Below are 24,425 nucleotides of genomic sequence, written 5' to 3' on the forward strand. Positions count from 1 at the left end.
GTTTTTGGGCTACATCCGGCGGTGCTCAGGGGTTACTCCTGGCTGTCTGCTCAGAAATAGCTCCTGGCAGGCATGGGGGACCATATGGGACACTGGGATTCGAACCAACCACCTTTGGTCCTGGATCGGCTGCTTGCAAGGCAAATGCCACTGTGCTATCTCTCCAGGCCCGGGACAATAGCTTCTAAGATACCCATAAGCACTGAAATCTTAGTAAGTCCTCTCTGCTCCTCTCTCGCAGGTGGACACTTCTTACTATCAGGGTCCAAGGTTAAGTTACATTCAGGATAGTGCTTACAACCCATGTGTAAGCAGCAGGCAGAAACCTTAATGAAGAGAGTAAATGTGTTTTTACATACTAGAGTTTACTCTAGCATTCTGTTCAATGCCTGCCAAACTGGCAATTTTGTGTAAAGTTAGTTTATAGTTAAATTAAAACAGAAAAACACCAACAGACTAGGATTGGTATAACTAAAATTCACTTTGAACCCTTTAGTCTGGTTCATGTGCTCAAAGGCCAGGGATCTAGTGTGGATAAGAGATGCAGCACCTTGAGGCTGGGAAGATAGCACAGCGGTAGGGCATTGCCTTGCATGCGGCTGACCCAGGACAACCTGGGTTCGATCCATAGCATCCAATATGGTCTCCCGAACCTGCCAGCAGTGATTTCGGAGTGCAGAACCAGGAGTAACCCTTGAGAGCTGCTGGGTGTGGCCCCAAAACTAACAAAAAAGAAAACATAAAAACAAAACAAGAGATGTAGCCCCAAGCTAGTTTAGGACATTTCTGCAGCAAAAGGTGTACTGTTGAGGAAACACTAGTCAAGTTCTTTCTAGTTTAGTATTCTTGTGTGCAAAACAACAACAAAACCCCTTTTACTCCTGCCATCTTAAATCTTATTACACTTAACATTTAATTAATATTGAGAACCCATAACAGCAGTTTGGGAAAAAAATTATCTTACTTTGACAAATTAAATATCTCTTTTTAATGGTGATGGCATAATGCCCTCTTTGAAAATATCAGTATCTTAATGCCTACAACCTTTGAATCATGTTAAAACATAAAAGGGAATTTGCAACTGGTTAGATTTTAAAATCAGATTATTGGTTAGGACTGATCCCTGATCCCAGAGCCAGGAGTAAGCTGTTACTCTAAACCCCCTAATAAATAAAATTAGAATATATCTAGATGGGCCCACTCTAATCATGTGAACCCTCAAAAGAAGGGAGCTTTTTCCAATAGAGGCAAAAAAAAAAATTGTAAAAGGGCAATTCAGTGAGAAGTAAAGCATGAGAGGAATTATATCTACCAATAGCAGAAGGCTCAGAGTTGATGGGAGGAAGTGTGCAGCTTCTCTAAATAGAGACTAAAAAGACCTTGGGAACTCAGTCCTATTGTATATGGAACTGAATTCTCCCATCAACATAGTCTTTTCTAGAGCCTTCAGAAAAGAGCCCAGTCCTACTAGCAACCTGAATTCAGCCATCAGAGGACTTAAGCAGATCAGCTGAGCCCCAGAATGCCAAGCCATGGAATTGTAAGAAAATGAATGACTATTGTTTTTGTGTCAGAATTCTAATTATTTTATTTTCACAGAAATAGGAAACAAATTTGTTTTATTTTTTAAAGGCAGGCAAGCAGAATCCTTAGGCAAAAATGGCAGTGTAATATCCTTTCCTCATGTTAAATGTGATTATAAATCTTTGATTTCTTTGTTCAGATTAAGTTAACAGATATAGTAGAGCAGATAGGGCACTTGCCTGGCACCACAAATGTTCTTCTGAGCCCTGCCAGGAGAAATCCCTGAGCAGCACAGCTGGGTGTGCTCTGTAGCCCCCGTCTCCAATTAAGTTATAGTCTGTATTCCCATGCATGCCCCACAGCATATGACTACCTCTAAGGAAACATGAGGCTCATTAGGGGATTTTTTCCCCTTATACAGCTTTCTAAAACACACTGGAAAGGAAAATGTATTTCAACAAGATGCAGACTGCAGAAGTAAGACCAACTATTGGAATACTGTACTTTGCCAACTGAGATAATACCTGGTACTTCAGGAGTCAGACTAGAAAAGGAAAAACTGCTACCTTATACCTTTAAAGGGCTGCTAGAACAGATAATTCAAAAGGAGAAATTGATAGTTTAGGACATATTTCAGGATGTTATGAAACAGCTAAGTGGTATCTGAGAGAAAATGGACATTGGAAACTGAACTGATTCACAATTAAGGACTGTAATTTGGAATTTATTAACATGATGGTTCAGAAAAATGCTTACAAATTTTCTTTTCCTTTAAAATATATTGAGGAATAAAGAAGAAAAATAGAAAGGACATTTTGTTGGCTTATGATCATCAGAAAAAAATTAAGGAAATGTAAAACAAATAAAGATGAGGAAACTATTGAATGAGGTAGAATTAATGTAGATATTACAAATAATATTTGTCCAGAAAAGTCTCAATCACTCTCAGAGGAGAAAAAAGAAGTGACGGGATGCAGGAAAAGGAACATTTTTCTGCGGCTTCCAAGGAGCACAATGAACTCAAGATAGATTTCTGCTGGGAAGTGCTGAGGATGGAGGTGGTCAGAGAAGTCACGGAAAAAGAGGAATTTCTAACCAATTCCTGCAAATTCGTGCAAATTAGAGCTTCTTAAGCGGGTGTCTGCAACTCAAGGCAATCAATGTTGTATTCCTTTAGAGTATTTCTCTCATTCAACAAAGTTATAGCTATAAACAATATCATTTATAAAGAAACTTGAAGAAGTCTTCCACTCTTTACTGCTGAAAACATAGGTGCAATCTTGATTGAAAAGAACAATCCAAGACAGTTAATGCAGTAATAGCTTAAACTGTGTTTAACATCGAATCCTCTTGAAAGGTTCAGGATGTGTTGCTTGACACCCTTTGCTGAATTTCAGTCCAGAACGTATCTGAAGGTGCAGCAGCAACAGGAAGAGAGAATGAGTGAGTTGCCCACACCCTGCACTCAGGAAGGCTCTGCTGCAGCTCCAGTGTGGAGAAAGCACCCAGTCAGGAGAGTATCCTGGATGATAGTGTTCCTCACACTCTCCGCTAAGTAAATGGATCCAAAGAAGTTAGCATGTAATATACTTCAAAATATCAAGTGATTCATTTAAGGCCCAGGGACCACATATTTCATTTTCATTCTTTTCTAGTGCCTCTGGTTTTAGTTAAGTACACAAATAGTAAGCACCATGGTCTCTTTAGCTGTCTAACACACCTAATGCAAAGTCACATATATGACACATCTTCTGTATCTTTTATTGTTGCCCTTTTACATTTCTTCTTAGACAGGGCCCCAGGTCTAAGGTGCAAGCAACGAGCACAGCTGAGACCAGTTTGATCCTCAACACTGCATAAGGTCTCCTGAGGATCACCAGGAATAATCCCTGAACACTGCAAGGCATAACACAACTCATGCAACACACCCCTAAATATGTTTTTTTAAACACACAATACTCGCATTCAAATATATTTTTACCACAATGATTAAAAAAACGCTTAAGTATATTTTTATTTACTCTGCATCAATACACGCACAAAATGTTCTGATTGTGTAAATTCAACATCCCATGTTTTCGTATTAATAACAAAGACATAAACAATTATTTCCTGAGTTTACAGTGCAATGTAAAATTTAATATGTATTGCTAATAAGGTATTTTGTAGCATAGAAATGTGATCAAAGTGATCATTTATCATATCATAAAACACAAGAGCTTACTGTAGAAGTGATAAAATTTAAATGGCAAAAAGACTCTTGTGATTCCTAACAAAGAATCCTGTATGTATTTGTTGCCATAATTGACTTTACATGTCAAATATCAGTAGTAAAATAAATTACAGTACAAAATAAACCAACAAATTTTCTATATTGTAGGAACATTTGGTTCATTTAAGAAACTGAAGCCTAGAATCTAGATAACCTTCAAGAATACACAAAAATGCTGGCTTAGAAAACCCTCAATAATCACAAATGGAAATGAAACCGCTGATTTACAGTAGCAACTCTTCTTTACCCTGTGAAACTATGGATCTCCTCATTGGAAAAGTTAAGATCATGTAGCAACCTGAGAAACAAACAAAAGCATAATCACTTAGGAAAAAATTTCCTTAAAAAGTAAGACAAAATTTGTCATAAACATAATAACATACTTAAAAATAATATATATTTTCATTTTCTCCCAATTACTTATACTTAACCCCCATTATAACTTCTCAAAATATAACAGTAATTCTTTAATGCTATCAAATATATAGCCACTGTTGAAAATTTTAATTGTCTCATAAATTTTAAAGCATCTAAATCAAGATTCAATTAAAGTTTTCTCACGAGTGATGGGATAATTAGTCTTTTAAGAAAGAGCCTTTTCATCAAGAAGATCCACACTCATTCTCTGTCCTTCAATTTAATTGTTGACAAGATCAGATCAAACGTTTGTGAGAATCTCTAGGTCTTCATTTTGTTACAGACCTACTACTATTTTCATAATAATATGGTATATGCTGTATGCATCATATGAAAGGGTGAACAACAACAAGGATCCATATATGATGATAAGTAATGTTACTAAACAATTTTAGGCAAGTTAGCTAGCAGAAAATAGAAAAGTTATCTCTGAGGTAAAGCTAAAGATATACAGTTATAAAGTTAATAGAAAAGTTTGAAACTGTTAAAAGGAGGCTGGAGTGATAGGACAGTGTGTAAGTTGCTTGCCATGAGCCAGGCCAACCAGGGTTTGATCCCCAGCATCCATTATGGCTCCCTGAGTACTGTCTGGAATAATTCTTAAGTGTGGAGCCAGGTGTAATACCTGGCAACTACCAGGTGTGACCCCAAAAATCAAAACAAAAAAGTGAATTAAATATTCAACAGAATTACAAATGAAGACTATAGACAATTAGATAGGAAAATTCCAGTTTAAAGGAATGGGCACAGTCTTGTGAGGAAGCAATGCAAATTAGGGAACAAAGGAGTACACTTCTCTGAAAAGTTTGTCTAACTTAAGGGATTTCTCCCAAGTGAGTACAAATTAGACTAAGTGGCCTTAAGGAAGTTTTTCACCTTTTCCATTTTTTTCTCCATTTTTTTGGTGGTGGTGGGGTAGCACACCAAGAGGATGCTCAAGAAATCACTTCAACTGGTGTTGGGGGCACCATATGAGATGCAGTGATTGATTTCAAGTTGGCTGTGTGCAAAGCAAACTCCCTACCTGTTTTATTATTTTCTGCCCTCTTTTTAAGTTGAGGTAACGTGGACTGTCCCATGGTAGTTTTTATATTACTGTTTTACATATGCAATGCTTCTTCACAACTGCTACATTTCAGTACCAACATGATTTTGATTTCAATCTTTGAAAAATGTTATGAGGCTATACTCTATAAAAGTGTTAAGAAACTAGTCTTTCTTTTCTAAAATAATTTTTATTTCAAACCATATTATTAGTCTTCTATAATAAACTTATACAATATTACTATTTTATATACATATATTTGAGCTTTAAAATAAATAAAAACTTAAATAGCAACTTGAAAATTTCTTTGAAAGAGCAAACAAAAGAACATTTCCCTCAAAGTATTAAAATCCAAACACACTTGAATATAACTAAAATTAAATACAATATAGAAATTCCTTAAGGTGATCATTTTCATAATTAAAATTAAAAATAAAATAACAGGCCAGAGGAAAAATACAAAAGTTAAGGTGTTTGCTTTGCTTGTGGTTGATGCTAGTTCCACCCCTAGCTCCACAGGTCCCCTAAGCACTGTCCAGAACAACCTTTGAACAGAGTCAGAAATAGACCCTGAGATTGAATGATATGATATCAAATTAATAATTACAATTTTAAAATTTTTAAATATAAGAACAATTTAGAAAATGTTAGGTTCAGTCATGATAAAATGGTACCTAAGGCAGTCATAGTTTAAAATCATCTACAGAGAAAATAATGAAAAAAAGAGAGAGATTAAAAAAAGAGAAAAAAAATCATTGAAATTCAATAGTGGGTATATTTAAACATATATCTTCAAGAGTTTCTTTTCTTTTTTTTGTTTTTTTTTTTTGGTTTGCTTTTCTTTTGGGGAGGGGATCACATTCAGTGGTGTTCAGTGCTTACTCCTAGCTCTGCACTCAAGAATTACTGCCAGTGAAATTGGGAGACCATATGGGAATTGAACACAATACAAGCTTGCTCAGGAGACAAGTGTCCAATGCACTATCCCTTGATGATGAACCTATAGCATGCGTGCCAGCAGTGGCACGCGAAGGCCTTGCACTGCAGGAAGGGGTCCGCAATTAAGATATGCGGTGAGGTGGGAGGCGAGTGTGCTCGTGTCTGCTTTGCAGCTCACCTGGCAACTGGGCAGGACTGGCCATTGGGAGGACCAGGCATTGTGCGGCAGTTTGGGCACTCAGGCTCAAAAAGGTTAGCCATCACTGCTACTATTTCCCCAGCCAAGAGATTTATTTTAGAGATAAGTAAAATGAGAGTGAATTTCTAATAGAAAGACAACTTCTATTGATTCATTCATTATACAGAAATCAACAATTAGTCTCTACTTTTATATCCAATTTTTTCGATATGGCTTTTAAACACTGATATTTGTGAATTCTTACTCAGAGAACTAAAAAAGATAGAAAGCTATAGTGAGGCCCAGGAATATATCTCAGTGGATAAAAGAACATGTTTTTGTTTTGTTTTTGTTTTATGGGCCACACCCGTTGACACTCAGGGATTACTCCTGGCTAAAATCACTCCTGGCTTGGGGAGACCATATGGGATGTCAGGGGATAGAACCATGGTCTGTCCTAGGCTAGTGCTTGCAAGGCAGATGCCTTACCTATAGTGCCACCGCACTGGCCCCAAAAGAGCATGTTTTGAAGTGGGAATATCAGGTTCTAAGCCCAGCATTTTATGTCTCCTGAATACTAAGTTCATAATGGATCTCAAACATTGCTGAATGTCACCCAAAACCAAAACCATAACCAAAAGCAGATGGCAAAAACAGTTCTTATTAATTTTATTATTATTATAAAGCTGTGGTGGAAGAAGTTTAAATCTAAAATTCTAATGCCCCGAGTAAAATTGTGATACCAATCCTGTGAAAGTGTTCACATCGCTAGTCATTCATTAGCAGAGAACACAAGGTTGGCTGCATCTCCCTTTGTGTCCACATCTAACTATATGTATAATCCTGGCCATCATCTGCATGAAGATTTAAAATTTTGCTAGTTTCTTTGGCAAAAAAATTGCAATTAGCTCTTAAACTGGAAGTTGCTATCCTGTATAGGGACTCATATTTTTTTGTGGTTTGTTTTAAGGGGTGGGAGAGAGAAGCAGCTCAAAGGGCTGGAGCAATACTTTGCATGCCAGGGCTTGATCCCTGAGCACCAATCAAAAGTAGCCAGCCCCTGAACACTGCTGAAGAGGCCCAAATATCATTACACACTTGTTATATTTTTTATTAAAAATAGATATCTTTATGCTCTATTATTAATAATTATATTGTAAGCCTGTTTTATATATTTATTACCTCATGTTATATATCTATATACCATGAGTTAAAAATTCCTCAGGCTTTGATGAGTAAAACTTTTAACAAATTGAAGTGCTGTGAATGAAATCAACTGGCTAATAGAGAAAACTCTTATTTCCTGTTATTGGGTATTCTTATTTCTACCACATTTTGACTCACCTCACTCCTTGTTCTGTAAATGGTGTTGGGCCACAAATGCAGATGAGGACTCGAGATTTCTCTGAACTTTTTATTAAAAAATTGGAAAGGAGAGCTAGTGAAATGTGTCCTGTTTTACCTTTCCATTCAGAGTTAGGTGCAGAGAGAACAAATTCAGTATCAAATCTATAAAAATAAAATGTTAAAAATATTTATTATCTTATTAACATGTTTTGAGTTCAGTAAAACATGCTGCCTTTTGAGAATAATTATAAAAGACTGATAACAGTTAAGAAAAACACTGGAATGGAATTACAGTAAACATTTACAAGAATGCCATTGATAAACTTTTGCTCCAAATGATCTCAGAAAACTCCATGTTTCTATATATTAGTTGCTTGTATAAGTCCCAGTAAAGAGAAATTGCCAGTAACACATACATTTTATTTATTTTTAAAATTACCTTAAATTATGCCTTCTACGAAACAACCACGGTTGTCTATAACATCACCTGGAAGCAAACCTCTACCAGGGAAGAGCCTACCACTGCTCTGGCATTGACCTACGCAAAAGAGACATCATCCCTTAACAGGCAGAAGACTTAACAACAACGACCTGCTTTCAGGACAGGGCTCTCTGCATTGGCCTCTAATTGTGAGGTGAAACTAGAGGATGCTCCACATCATCCTGACTTCTAGGCTATGCACAGATTCCAGGATCTTTAACTACAGAAACCTGACACCAACAACATCAACTGTGTGGGGAAAAAAAGTGTATTGGCACTACAGACAATGACTTGGGTTGGACAACCTAGTATGCCTGGAGCTTAGAGAAAAAAAATTACCTTAAATTCCATGGTTTCAAGATTATTCATGATACAATTTTTTGTTACAAAGTTGTTCACGATTGAGTTTCATACAATGTGCACAGCGCACATATTCCACTACCAATGTTTCCAGCCTGCCGTTATGGCAGACATTCTCTATCTCTCCTTTTTTCTTTTTTGGGAATGGTTTGTAATTTTGTTATAAAGGGGTATCATGCATATCTTTTTTCATCTCTTTTTTTCATCTCATTTAGCACCCAATTCATATCCAAAGTAATTATTTCCAATCATAATTGTCAAAGTGGTCCCTTCTCTGCCCTAATTGTCCTTCCCTACTATCTGTGGCAAGCTTCCTACCATGGACTGGTCCTCTTTGAACCTTATCTCTATGGTCTTTGCATATTATTACCATACTATATGTTTTTTATATTCCACAAATGAGTGTCTATCCATTTCCCTCTGACTCATTTTACTCATCATAATAGTCTCCATATACATCCATGTATAAGCAAATTTCATGACTTAATTTTTCCTAACAGCTGTGTAGTATTCTATTGTGTAAAGAAACCTTGGTTTCTTTACTCACTCATTTGTTCTTGGGCATTTTTGTTATTTCCAGACTCTGGCTATTGTGAATGGTGCTGGAATGAACAGAAATACAGTGGGCTTTTCTGCCTGGTGTTTTGGGGCTCCTAAAGTATATTTCTAGGAGTGGCAATACTGGATCATGGTAATATCACTGGTATTTACCACTGGATCATAGTAATCAGTATATCACTGAAGCTCAATTTCTAGTTATTTGAGAAATATCTATACTGTTTTCCAAAAAGTCTAAAACAGTCAATATTCCCACTAGCAGTGAATGACTGAGAGTCCCTTTCTCCCTAATCAGCCAGAACTGATTATTTTTTTTCTTTGTGATAAATGCCAATCTCAACATAAGAATTTCAATCTCAGATTCAAACTTCTCCAACAACTTCCAAAGCCCCATAACTTTTTGACTTTTTAACTTTGTTGACTGCAAGAAAAATTCACACTCTTTCTACCTTTTATCTGACATTATTTCTGTGAACAGCACTGGGACCCATTTGGAAAAACATGAGAAACCTGGGATTTATGAGGATGGAGGATGCCCTGCATGAGGCTGACTCAGGTTTGATCCCCAGCATCCCATACAGTCCTCTAAACTCACCAGGAGTGATTTCTGAGTGCAGAGCCAGGAATAACTCCTGAGTGTGGTGGGTGAGCCCCCCTCCACCACCCCCCCACAAAAAAAAGAAAGAAAATCTAACAAAAAATGGAATCTTGGGTTTATTCTTGGGGAACACCCCCTGCCTCATTTTCCATATCCAAGTTTTCCTAGATTCTGAGTCCTATGTGTCTCTTTCTCTTTGTTGTTTCTTCCACAACACTACCCATTTTCCCTTCTAACCCCAAAGTTTCTTCCACATCCCATTCTTCAATTCTTAGCATGGACACTATTTCAGCAAGGAAGTGCTCTACCCCCATTGTCTGGATAGTGTTATAGATAATGCAGGATGCTTTTTTGGGGGTGGGGTCTTCATGGGCCTTATTTCAGTGGTAAATATAATTTACTTTGTTAGCGTCTATCTTCCCAACTTTCCCAATTTAGACCATAAAATTCATGATTGTATGCCTGCCTAGTGGCCAATACATAGGAAGTAACAGTATACATACCAAGAGTATAAAATGAAACATGAAGAAAAGGAAAGCATACTGAATTAAAGTGAAAAAAAAAAAAGAAGAACATCAAATCAAGTTTCACACTGTAACTACAGACCACTTCCCAGAGTTCTGTAGCCTGTTCTATGAACTGTAGGTGAAGAGTCAAGTGATCTCCAAATTCCATGTTGCACTTGCTCCCTCTGCTCCATTAATTTCATTGTCATAAGTATCAGATGAAATACATTTTTCCATTCTCCAATGGGCAAGAGATATTTTTCTCAGGAGTAGAAGGTATTATACATTAATCTTGATTTTACAGAAGAGTTGAAGTAGTTCCTCTTGTGAGATGGATAAATATCAGAACAGATGTAGTTGCTGTGCTGCCCTCACCCTGCTTTGCACTGAGTTATGACACTGGGGTATGCACTGGGTTAATGACACCAGAAGCTCAGAGGCCTGGCACAAGCATGCAGATTCAGTGAATGCCATCATAGGACTAGAGAACATGTTCCTAATCTTACTCAGATTCAGATACCAGCTCTCATTTTTCTATTTGTGGAACAAGTTGAGAAATTATATAATCTCATAATTCTAATACTCTGATTTTACATTCAAAACCATTGGACCAGAGAGATAGTACATTGAGTAGGGCACCTGCCTTGTGTACAGCTGATCCAGGTTCAATCTCTGGCACCACGTATGGTCCCTTTATTCTACCAGAAGTGATCCCTGAGTACAGAGCCAGGAATAAGTCCTGAAAACTACTGGTGTGGGTGCCCTCCCCTCTACAAAAAACCTCTATAAATTAGTACATTTTATTTCTTACCTTAGAAGTTCCCACTTAAATTTCAGAATTAATACAAATCTACCCTATACAGATAAAACTCTGGCCCCAATATTTTCTTATATTAAAAATTAAGACAAGTCACATAACTCTAGAATATATTTATTTCCTGCTCCATAAAAGCAGGTACCTTGTTTGAAGTAAGCAAAGAATACTAGAATAAACAGTAAATCTACTTAGAAAGAAGCTACATGTCTAAAAAGAAAGAGTGGGCTTAGAAGAACATAGCCATGTACTGGCACCTAGAAATTAATTATAAAAGATTGTATGTAGGGGCCAGAGCAATAGCACGCAGTCACCACAGAACTGACCTCGGTTCGAATTCCAGCATCCCATATGGTTCTCTAAGCCTGCCAGGAGTTACTTCTGAGTACAGAACCAGGAGTAACTCCTGAGCACCACCAGGTATAACCCAAAAACAAACAAAAAATTGTATGTGAATGTAGGGTGCATCTTTCAGGGAGAAATAATCTTCCCTTGGTTTACCAAAAGAGACTTGTGAGAAGCTGCAGTTTCACATAGGTATTATTATTATTTAGCTGGTGTTCAGAAATTGATTACTCCTGGGTCTGTGTTCAGTGCATGAAATATGATGATAGATCAAACCAAGGTCAGCTATATGCAAGGCAAGTGCCTTAACCCTTGTACCCTTAACCCTCTAGCCTCTACAAACAAATTAACCATAGGCAGAAATTAGCTTTTAAATAAAAAAAAAAGATAGCCTCCTCTAAATCTATTTACAAGGTAGATTAAAATTGCTAAGATATATAAGTCAAAACTGGCACTTCTTCATTAGCAAAAATTCCCAATTTTCTTTTACCGGAATTCTTTTGTTTTAAAGTTGCAGTTCTTACACAAATGGTATAAACTTGGGCCTTTCATATTTATCCATACAATAGCCTATTGGCATAAATATTTGGTACTCAAAAGTAAATCTGAACAGGTAGCATGGATGCAATTTTTAAGGATTAATGTACAGATCACTATGTAGTTTATCTATTTTGTAAGACTAGAAAGAGCTTATTGATTTTTGGGGTTTGGGCTATAGCCAGTGTTGCTAATAGGTTACTCTTGGCTCTGCACTCAGGAATCACTCCTGGAGAAATTTGAGGATCATATGGGATACTAAGGATTGAACCCAGGTCAACCATGTGCAAGGCAAATACCCTAGCCATTTGTGCTATCACTCCAGCCCCAAGAGCCTAAACGGAAGGAGGAACAATTTCCACGTTAAGACTAATGAATATGTCAAAAGATTTCTGGCATTATATTAAGGTACAAATGGCTACTATGGAATCTTTTCTTCTTGCATTATTCTGAATAAAGGTCAACTGACTAAAATAATTTCAGATTTAAGGTATAACAGAGGTACACTACACTGTCTTGATTTCAGTACTCTTGAAAAAATTTACACTTCATATAGTCCATATATCCATAAAGTGCCTGAGTATGTGTGCAAGGGTGGGGAGGAGGGAAAACAGAGAGAAAAAGTGAGGGAAAAAAAATCAATTTTCTTTTGATGAGTGCTTACATTGCCTAAATATCAGTGAATACAAGCAGGGCAAAAACATCAAAAACAGTCTTTAAAAAGATCCTAAAACTAAGATAACCCCTACCAAAACAAATTTCCTTAACATTTCTCTAAGTCTTGAATATTCTAAAAATCGAAATAAATCTTGAAGGCAATAAGGTACACATTATTTCTCAAAGTTACTTAATTACAGAGCCCTTTAGAGAAAATAAATCAACATTTCAAGAAATACAATCCAAGAAACAAGTCATTTGAGAATGTTTTAGAGAGGAAAAAAAAAGTGGCATCAGGACGCAGGTTAAGCACCCAGCTCTACCTATCTGACATTCAAATTGGCATGTGTGTAGAAAGGGGTACAAGCGTATCTCAATTTAATTATGCTTCTGGAATAATTATTCCACTTTGGCTCTCTAAAATGGAACCAAAACATTACTGATTCTAAAAGTGACAGCAGAGTATTAAAATTCGACAGCTGTTAAATGCCCTCTCTATTCAGGCCCTCTAGAATTTTAATTGCTTTTAATAGGTAAATAGGCATACATCCATTTATTTTGTGATTTTAGTTGACTAGCACAGCGTAGAAGTTCTTCCCAATGAAGAACATTTATGTTGTGTCATCACCATATAATCCTTAGTATCCCATATGATCCTGGGTCATACTATTTTTTTTTAATTATCTATACTGGTATTTCCTAAAATGTATCATAGGAACCATGCATGATACAGCTATTCATAAATGTTAATATAAACACAATGGAAAAGTCTCATAAGCATAATGACCACTTTCCCCATTCCCAATGGGTAGCATATATGGGCTCTAAATTCTTGTAGAAAAGATTTAAGTTAATTTGTTGCTTAATCTAACTTACCAAATTTATTTTTCAGGCAAAAAATTTATTTTTTCGGGAGGGGGTGAAAAAAATTTATTTTTTCATTCCCAGGAACATCTTGAATTAGCAAATTTTGCTAGAGTGAATCATTGCCAACAAACCCAAATCAGTAAAAATAACAAAAACATAAAGCCCAGTACATATTTATTAACATATATATGACAGATGCCACGTCAAACTTAGGAAATAGTATCAATTGAAGACAGTTAAAGTGAATAGAATTATTTACCTTTTAAGAACAGACTGATTAGTTTATTTCTCCTGTGAATAAATTTCCTGTTCGATTAAAACTCCTACCATAGGAGATAAGGCCTAGACTGACTACACAGGTTTAAATATTTAAACATAGAGCTAATATCACTTTATACCTTTTATCTTTAAATGATAATTTCTCCAGTTGGCTTCTCCAAATTATATCATCTTCTGTTTTGTTGAAGAACATCAGCTTCACTTTCCTTAAAAAAAAATTCAAGAACTATTTCAATTACATTTAACATATGCATAAATGCAAAGTCTAAAAAATACACTAGTATGACTCTTTTTAGTGCCAGTTAAGTAGCCCAAAATACCAAAATTAAAATAGGACAGTTTATGAAATGGCCAGAGCCTGACTAGGCAGAGTAAGAACTGATGAATGAAGGAAAAGAGATCATGTCTCTGGTGTAATGGATGCTAAATCTACAACAAACTGTAAAGTGGAGACCAGTTGCACTGGCATACTGGGGGGTAGAGAGGGAGATGTGGGATGCATGCTGGGAATAGGGGCAGAGGGAGGATAGCACTGGTGGTGGGAATGCCCCTCATTCATTGTCACTATGTACCATAAATGATGCAGTGAAATATTTGTAATGCACTTTGGTCACAATAAAAATTAAAAAAAAAAGAGAGAGACAATAAAAAAATTATCAAGTAATTAATTTTGAATACCTTATACTAATTTAACAGTCTCGCAAAATATAATAATTAAAGATAAAATTACATACCTGAGACTGGGTATATTAGTCAAAGCATAATTCAGTATTTTAACCATGGGTGTGAAGCCTGTTCCAGCTGCCAATAAAAAGAGATCTTCTAATTCTTGGAGCTGGGATATTTTAAAATTGCCCTCAGGACTGCTTACAGAAACAAAATCTCCTAAACAATGAAATATAAACTAAATCAGAAAAAATTATTAGGGACACTGAAAAGGCTAAACCTACCTGATTTTGAATCTGGGTATGAGGCAGGATGAATAGTTAACTTTCAGACTACAGCTCTAACTATAAGTTACATAAAGAGTTTTAGAAGCATCCATCATATTCTCAGTATGTTAAACTTTTATCATTATAATCAATTAACAATGAGGTTTATTATATTCACTTACCAATATTATTTCCCCAAATCATTTACAAACTACTGCTAAATAGGACATATTATTAATACTTGATTTTATGATGAATTAATGTTTGCTAGGCACATACTGATTTTTCACCATAATAATAAAATTGGTAGGAGAAAATAGAATGTATTCTTGAATCTTATATTCAAGTGAGTACTTAACATAATGTGCTAATAACTTCATTCCTATGAAATCTATGAACAGACAGGAAAATTATTCTGAATTTAACTCCTATAAAAATAATGTAAGATAAAAATAACTATACTTGGTAGTATTATTGACTTAGAATTAAAATGGCTGAGAAATTCAGTCTATGAAATGTAGCGATTTACAGGAAATTGACTTTTCTATTCATAGGAGACAACTGCCTCAAGACATTTCAAAATTTTGGATGAAAATTTAAAAAGAGCTGTCCATATTTTAACTCCAAACACTTTAGTTGATTGAGTCTTGGGATGCTCTTAAGTTTTCTATTTTTGTTCATAATAGCGTATCAAGAATGTTTTAGAAATTGATGAGTTAATAATTGGAATATATCAAAATACCTCATTATGATCTGAAAGTGGACATAGAACAGAATACTTTAAGAAAAAGTCAGATGACTATTTATTAATGCCTCACACTGCTGATCTTTACTCAGTTTAGTCCTTTCTAATTCACAGGACTGACTATACTCAAGTAAGATACCTGTGCTAATCAAAAGCATAATGTAATAAATAATTATTTATCAGAATAGTTAGCAATCTACAGTCAAGCTATCTGCAACTAGTCACCTGGACTAGTCATCATCCAGGGCATCATATTCATTTGACATTTTAAAGAATGCAGTCTTCATATGAAAGTTGCTGGATAAACAAAGGATTTAAACAGATATGGAAAATTTTATAAGGTACCTCATTTAGCCCATGACAAGACTTTACAAATTATCACTACAGGAGAGTATACAACTCTCTAAAAAATAAAGTGCCATGTATAGAGCCCAGAAAAAAATTGATCAAATTAACTTCGTCCTTTCCTTTTTGATATTCTAGGCCAGTGCTGGTGCCTATTGTGGTGTGCTGGAACCTTCGGTGCAATTTGAGGGCAGATATTTGCTTGTTTGATTATAGAAAGCTGTTTTATGGGGGACCCTCTGTGATTTTTTTTTTAAACTGAGAAGACGGTGATAGAACCAATTGAGTTTGAGAGCATCTATTCTAAACCACTTTTCCACATACTCTGTTGAATTTCTATAAATATTTCATAAATATAATATAGTTAACCAACTATTCATGTACAAATCCATCACAAGATAAACTTCAGTAGGGTTTGCAAAAATCCAGATATTCACATTTATATTGGATATGTTACTTTAATACCCAAAGACAACTAATCACACCTATTATCAAACTTATAGAAAGCAATGTAATTATCTTTATTTCTAAATTGTAACTTTATTTCCAAATTGTAATTATGTGTAAGTGCTAACTTGATGTTACTGCTGATGTTATCTTAGAAAGGGGAGGAGCACTTTTAGTCTTAGAAAAAACAGAGAATGAAAATTAGAGGACAGAATAAATAGGAACAGGAATAGGGATCTATAATTTTACTTCCATTATAATCCATTTACCAATTTTTTTGAGGACAACAACATGCTATGTGTGAGAAATGCAAATAGAAGAAGCTCTACCCTTAAACTCATTGTTTTGTAGAGAGAGAAAACATTATTCTTATCTTAGAATTCTCAATAACTGACTACAAGGGAGTTCAGAAGAAGAGTGGGGCTTCATAAATGGCACATGATAAATAAAAAAAAGGGTTGCTGAACATCATCCTGAGTAAAGAAATTTCAGTGTCTATGATTGATGACAGACTGGCATAATGAGTAGTACTAATACTTATATAGCAGGAGATGAAGTTGGAAAGATCATAAGAATCTTTGTAGGAATTACAGCAGTGGTTTTCAACCTTTTTACACTGATTCAGAACATGTAAAAAGCTGGATAATGGAGACCCATCAGAGCTTTCAAAGCTGCAGTGTAACATGATTAAATCTATTTTCAAGGCAGTCTGGAAAAAAAATAGGAAAAAAGCAGATAAAAACCATAGAGAAAGACTCCAGCCAGAGAAAATGAAGAGATACCAAGACAAGAAGAGAGGAAGTGTCATGAAAGTCTGATTTATGATGGTAATGAAAGGTTGGAAAAAAGATTTCAATGTGAATGGAAGCCAAACGAAATACAGCTTAATAGCAAGTAGAGGAGATGAGAGGAGAAAGTGAAAGTTCTCAAAAATGATTCAAGTCTCCAGACTCATTAAGAACAAATAGTGATGCTAACATATAACAAAAGATGAGAAAATAAGGCAAAGTAGAGTAAGAACGTACATGACTTGGGTTGTAGATACACTGAGTTCAAGATATAATTTGGATATTTGGACAGTATAAAACATGTGATCCAATCTAGAACAGAAAAAAGTAAAATAAAAAAGAAACCCACATAAATACTAACCAATCTGAAGATGATCAAGTTCTGGTGTGAATAGTCCATCAGGATAGATTTTGATCAAAAAGTAGATGTGTTTATCATTATGAAGAAGTGGTTCTTTGAACTCAGAGACTAAGGAACCACAGACAGGTGTATATGGCTTCACTATCTCTTTACCTAAAAAAAGTCACGACAAAGAAATTCAATTCTAAAAATACTTGAATAAACTGAAATATACACATTATATGAATCTGTCAGCACATATCTAAAAATATACACCTAACATATTTGTATATGCATATGTGTGTTCATATACCCAAAGTAAATATGCACTGAAACAATTTTCTGGTTTTGTTTTTGATAGGGCTAGGGATCACACCTACAGCCTCACATATACAAGACAGGTACTCAACTATTAAGTCAAACTCCCAGCTGCCACATATAATAACTTTAAAATCTAATAATAAACAGTATTTACTTTTTGGCTTTTGGGCTACACCCAGTGATGCTCAGCAGTTACTCCTAGTTCTGTACTTAGGAATTACTCTGGTTGATCTTATATGGGAACTATATAGGAAGCTGGGGATTGAAACCGGATTGGTCAATTGCAAATTGTTGTGTAACTACTTCAGCTCCAAACAATCTTTTTATTACTGGTATATGATGATAAGATTTTTAAGTAATCATTAACTCCACTAGCATATGTAAACTACATGGCATTATAGTGATATAGGAAAGTATTTATGTAATATTTTAGGGATTGGAACAAAAGTACAGTGTGTAAGGAGTCTGCTTTGCAGTGGGCAACCTGGGTTCGTCTGCACCCCCATATAGCTGGTCCCGCTGAACTAGCCAGGAGTGATTCTTGAGTGCAGAGTCAGGATTAAGTTCTAAACACCATGGGTTAGGACCAAAAACAAAACACAGACTAAAAAAACATTTTTTTTTTTTTTTGGTTTTTGGGCTACACCTGGCGTTGTTCAGGGGTTACTCCTGGCTGTCTGCTCAGAAATAGCTCCTGGCAGGCACGGGGACCATATGGGACACTGGGATTCGAACCAACCACCTTTGGTCCTGGATCAGCTGTTTGCAAGGCAAACGCCGCTGTGCTATCTCTCCGGGCCCCTTCACAGACTAAAATTTAATTATAGACCAAAATTTTAAAATGGAAAATACTATGATATAAATATACTACATTTGCAGTTTCAAAGTCCAAGAGAATACTGAATGTAAGAAAGGTATTTAAAAAAAGTAATTTTTGAGTGAAAATGAAAGATAAATAAATCATAAATAAGCAACATATTTACAGTTTTTCTGGTGGCAAATATAGGAAATAATTTATAATCATATATTCACTGTAAATTTTATTAATTTAATGTCATAAATGATATAATTATAAGTGACTACTGAGATGCTGTTTTTCTAGTCACTGTTGTCATAAAGGACCATTTGTGCACCTTCTGACTACCTACTTATCAGAACTTTTGCTAGAAGCAAATCACAACGCTGGTGACCCTCTCTCTGTCTAGAGGGGATGCCTTGACTTCAGACCCAGAAGATAAAATGCCTATTGTTCCAATACACAGAAATACTGTATCCTCAAGCTTTTTTTTTTTTTTTTATCTATCACCAAAGCTAATTTCCTGAAAATGTTTATTAATAATCTAAATATCCTTCCTAATGAGTACAGGCTTTGAAATCCTTATAAAAGAAAAATGCTTGGAAGCATTATTTTCTGGGTTTGAAGGAGAGAGTCGGTCAAGCACCCATCCTGTTGAATCCATGCCTACGGCATCTATCACTTATGATCATTGCTTTGTGAATGGCCTACCTCCACCATTTATCTATAGCACTGCAGAGACAATGCCAACTTGACCAAAACTCCAGGTATGTTGGTATTTGGGCTGACCTCACCAGTACTTTTTTGGAGTGATTGCTAGCACCACTCCCTTCCCACCTTCTTGTACTTCCAGAAGCCCTAGAAGCTAAAATACACCCCAAAAAGCCAAAGTATCAGCAACAGTATTTAGATGGATGGACCACATGGATACATTCATGCAATTCTAAATTTTTAGTAATTGTTATCCTAGAAGGAACTAATTTAGACACAAATCTGTATCTGAAGCCATCTAATGTTTTAGAAATAAAAATAACAGAATCATCAACTAGCACAAGAACCTTCTGACAATGCCTTAATAACCTCATTGAGACAAATTTTCTTGCTGCTGTACTTTTTCCCTTTCTTTTCCTTTTGAAATAACTTTAAAATTATGAAAATTTATCATTTCCTTTTTAAATAATTTTACTCCCACTTACCTGGAAATGAATGTATCAACTATGCCAACTAAGTGATATATGGTCTTTAAATAAAGTAATTTATATATTTAAAAATGCTTACAAAAACTTCTAATAAATAAAAGAAAATACTGGGATCAGAGCGATAGCACAGTGATAGTGTTTGCCTTGCATGCAGCCCATCTAGGACGAACCTTGATTCGATCCTCCAGCATCCCATATGGTCCTCTGTGCCTGGAGCAATGTCTGAGCACATCGCCAGGAATAACCACTGAGCATCACAGAGTGTAACCTCAAAAAAGCAAAAAAAAAAAAAAAAAAAGTTTCCCGAAAATTTTCTTTACCTTACCTGTGATAGTTAGCTTGAAATAAACATGTTGTCCAATTGGCACCTGGAGATGAGAGCTTGGTGGCAGCAGCAAGCAGAAAAGCTTTGTGTTATGAGCAATATGTTCTTTGGAAATTAACTGACAGTTTCTGTAGTACAAACCTGGGAAGTAATTTTATTTTATTAATTCATATATTTAGAAGTAAGAAGCAATATTAGACCCACCAAGAAAAGCACAGTATCAGGTTTGATTTTCAGTGACTTTGACTTTCATTAAAGGAAAGGCCTATACATTTAAAAAATCATCAGTATTTTGAAAATCTTACTGTTCATTTTTTTTTTTTTTTTGGTTTTTGGGCCACACCCGGCAGTGCTCAGGGGTTACTCCTGGCTGTCTGCTCAGAAATAGCTCCTGGCAGGCGCGGGGGACCATATGGGACACCGGGATTCAAACCAACCACCTTTGGTCCTGGATCGGCTGCTTGCAAGGCAAACGCCGCTGTGCTATCTCTCTGGGCCCTTACTGTTCATTTTTTAAATTTTATTTTCTAATATATTTTCTAAAACTTGTAAACACATATACTTTGAAAAAATACCTTTATAAAAGAGGTGCTACTTCTTAATGAGTTTTATCTTGACACCCAATCAATCTGTCAAGCTTATGGCTTCTACATGAACAATATGAGACATTCCTCAGAAGAAAATAGACTGGAGGCCATCTGGATAGGGAATTCTGGGATTCCAGTTAGCCGGATTGCAGCGTTGAAAAAAATCATGTGAACTCTAGAAGGGTATACTATGATTTGGTGCTTGTGTTACTCTAAAAAGATCACTGCCTTTTCATGAATTTTGATATGCTTCCACTTTATTTTGCTGTTACTGCTTTTTAGTCATATCTAGTGGTGCTCAGGACTTACTTCTGGCTCTGCACTCAGGGATCATGCCTGGTAGGCTCAGGGGACCATATTGCTTATAGGGGTAGAGCCCAAAATTAGCCGCAGTGCAAGGTGAGCACCTTATCACTTGTGACCCTGAATTATATTAAATTGCCTTTTATCTTAATTGGAAATTTAAGATTTTGAAAAGTTAAAGATTAATAATAAAATTGGAGAAAGGGAACTTTCTCTAAGATTAAATTCAATAGTGACGTTTGAAAACACATATAGCAAGATGCAAATGACACTGAACATTTCCATAGCAATAAGTTCCTCTGTTTCATATCGTAGCCAAACATATACTGAAGTGTCTGAATTATTTAAATTCAAGGTTATTTACCTTATGTTATCTTTTATATTGTAAATAATATCTTACAATATTGCCTCATCTACCCTCTATCCTGTGTGAGACAGCATTAGAAAGAGAATGAGAGACAGGAGGGTGGAAAGGGCGAGAAAGACAGAGAGAAAGAGAAAAGTGTCAGTAGCTAAGAGCCCTGATGATAGTGTAAGTCAAATGATACCAATAGTGTCATTTTTGTAGGTAAAAATTAATTAAATGTAAGTGATTTCATAAAGTTTAACCTGAATTACCAAGGCAGTTACACATTTAACACAATTTAACATAAAGAGTTATAAATGATTACTGACAGAATTTCCATTAAACTAAAATTTTAAGAAATAACAGCCCAATTAGTTATCAATTAATTTCTTTTGGGGGGGGCACATCCTGTGACATTCAGGGGTTACTAGTGGCTATGCGCTCAGAAATTGCTGCTGGCTTGGGGGATGCAAGGAGTATTGAACCTGGGTCCGTCCTAGGTTAGTGCGTGCAAGGCAAATGCCTTACTGCTTGTGCCACTGCTCCTCAATTAATTTCTGACCATTAGTAGACAACTTCTCTGGGGTAGGAGAGTAGATGTGGATGTACATATCTACACAGCTTGTAATTTTCATCTTTAAGAAGAAAACTAGGGGCCTGGAGAGATAGCACAGCGGCGTTTGCCTTGCAAGCAGCCAATCCAGGACCAAAGGTGGTTGGTTCGAATCCTGGTGTCCTATATGGTCCCCCGTGCCTGCCAGGAGCTATTTCTGAGCAGACAGCCAGGAGTCACCCCTGAGCAACGCCAGGTGTGGGCCAAAAACCAAAAACCAAAAAAAAGAAGAAGAAAACTAGTTGGATCTTCCAGCTTATAAATATTAGTCTAATGCCATTTATCTACTGAAATTCTTCATCTAGGACATTAAAACTAAAGGTAGAAAGTAAAACATTTTATCTTCTCAAAATTTTTGATGTATTTTAATCTTTCATTTAAGTAACTTCTAGATTTCACCCGAGAAAGAATTAGATTAAAATTCTTCAACTTGGGGCAGCAGAGACAGTACAAAGCATAGGCCTGTGCTTTCATATGGCTCACTCATTTATCATTAACCTCTTCAAAGAATCTATTCAGGGTCAAATTCACCTGCATCTATTATCTTGGCTTACCTCTAAATATGTTCAGCTTATAGCAGCTAACTTGCTCTTGTTGGCCTTTTTCTTTATCCTTCAATCTCATGGGTTTTTGTTTTTGATTTTGGGCTACACCCAGCTGAGGGGTTACACCTTGGTCTGTGCTGAGAAATTGCTCATGGCAAGCTTGGGGACCATATGGGATGCCGGGGTGTAAACCACCATTGGTCCTGGGTTTGCTGCTTGCAAGGCAAATGCCCTACCACTGTGCTATCTCTCTGGTCTCCAATCTCATGTTTTGATGTTCTTTATTACACATAGGAAGATAATTTAGAATACATTTTATTTATTTCATACCACATAACCTAAACTTTACAAATAATGGATACTTAAAGTAAGGCAACGTGATGTTTCTCTGAATGTCAAAATAATATCCACAAGTATATTTCTGTACTTTTCGATATTTAAAGATACACTGAATACTAGTACCTGTTCATTCTAAATTTTTTAAAAGCAAAGATATTTGTATTTGGTTACTTCTAATGCGAAAGCCAGCAAGGATGGAGAAACACAGAAATAAGAAAAAGCAACAAAAGATTGGAAGGCAACAAAACAGAGAAGACTAGTTACTGACTCAGAACACCCACTGAAATGAGTAACTTAAACTAGAGGAAATAGAAAGTTAAAAATAAACCTATTTGAGATTTCTTCCCACTAAAGTTCAGAAATGGGCAGGGTTAAGTACGTCTAGAAAGAATGAAGAGGGTGCTAAAATCACTTTTGGAAGAACGATCATTTAAGCTTAGCTCTCTTTTACTCCTGTCTCCTTACACATGCCTCCCACACACTCCTTCCTAATATCATCTCTGACTTAGCTGTGACAGAACTTCTTCTATTCTGTCAAAACAGTTTCTTCTCTGGAGCAAGTGAGAAAACAAAGGACTTTCGGATTACATTATTAGCCATTTGGGCTAATTAAGTGGTCCTCAACTTTCTCCCCACCACCTCTTTTTAAAAAATATAATTAATTTATTTAAGCATGTGATTACAAAATTGTTCATGGCCGAGTTTCATGAGTCATAGAATGTATACCACCCTTTACCAGTGCACATTTCCTGCCAATGATGTCCCCAGTTTCCCTCCCACCCCCACACCCAAACCTGCCTCTGGAGCAGCCAATTTACTTCCTACTCTCTTTTTCTCTCTCTTGTCCTTTTTTTTTTGACACGGTGATTTATACTATTGCTAATGAAGGGGTACTAGGCATATAACTTTATCCCTTTCGGTACACCAGTTCTTGTCCAGAATGATTAGTTCCAACTATCATTGTCATAGAGGACCATTCACTACCCTAACTGCATTTATCATTCTTTGTTGTCACCTTCAATTTTCATATGCTGAATTATAACCCCTAGCATGCAGAAGTTGAATTTAGATAAGGGGTATTTTAAAGGGTAATTAAGTTAAAAAGAGGTAATTAAAGTGGTTCTTCATCTCTCTGACTAACCACTTTATATAAAGAGGCCATAAGGTCAGACACAACCCACAGGTCAAAAGAGGTTTCAAAAGAAACCAACCTTCTCCACACTATGATCTTGAGTTTCCAAGCCTCCAGACTGAGAAAGTAAATTTCTGTTGGTAGGTGACCCATTTTGTGGTGATCCAGTCAACATTTAAATATAAGAAGGAAGCCAGGGATTAGCATACATCCAAATAAAGCATGTGAAGAAATAAAAAAGATGAAAACAAACAAAAAAGATCAGGGGCCACAGGAGTTATACAGAGAACAGAACATTCCAAAACAGTATCATTTGTTTTTTAAAAGAAACAGGAGAAATAGTAAGAATAGGATGCTGAAACAAAAGGACAAAAATAAAAAGCATTTTTAGAAGTTAAAAATGAGAACAAGGGGCCAGAGAGGTGGCACAGGGCATAAGTGGCCTGCCTTGTGCGTGCTAGCCTGGGACAGACCACAGTTCGATCCCCAGCATCTCATATGGTCTCCTAAGTCGGGCGATTTCTGAGTGTATAACCAGGAGTAACCCCCCGAGCGTCACCGGGTTTGGCCCCAAAACCAAAATAAATAAATAAATAAG

General features: G+C 36.0%; 1 protein-coding gene across 1 annotated transcript in view; it reads right to left on the reverse strand.

Moving 5' to 3' along the window:
- Positions 1-3,685: 3,685 nt before the first annotated feature.
- The window catches only part of LOC126006723 (cytochrome b5 reductase 4), a 72,915-nt gene continuing 52,175 nt past the window's right edge, over positions 3,686-24,425 (reverse strand). Inside the window, exons 11-16 of the mRNA XM_049772242.1 lie at positions 19,963-20,103; positions 17,343-17,495; positions 14,459-14,609; positions 13,844-13,930; positions 7,720-7,884; positions 3,686-4,094 (exon numbers count right to left, since the gene is read on the reverse strand). Coding sequence (XP_049628199.1) covers positions 4,040-4,094; positions 7,720-7,884; positions 13,844-13,930; positions 14,459-14,609; positions 17,343-17,495; positions 19,963-20,103 — 752 coding nt within the window. The 3' untranslated portion in view covers positions 3,686-4,039. The remainder of the gene's footprint in view (positions 4,095-7,719; positions 7,885-13,843; positions 13,931-14,458; positions 14,610-17,342; positions 17,496-19,962; positions 20,104-24,425) is intronic.

The sequence above is a fragment of the Suncus etruscus genome, chromosome 4 (assembly GCF_024139225.1).
Source record: "Suncus etruscus isolate mSunEtr1 chromosome 4, mSunEtr1.pri.cur, whole genome shotgun sequence".
NCBI classification, from domain to species: Eukaryota; Metazoa; Chordata; class Mammalia; order Eulipotyphla; family Soricidae; genus Suncus; species Suncus etruscus.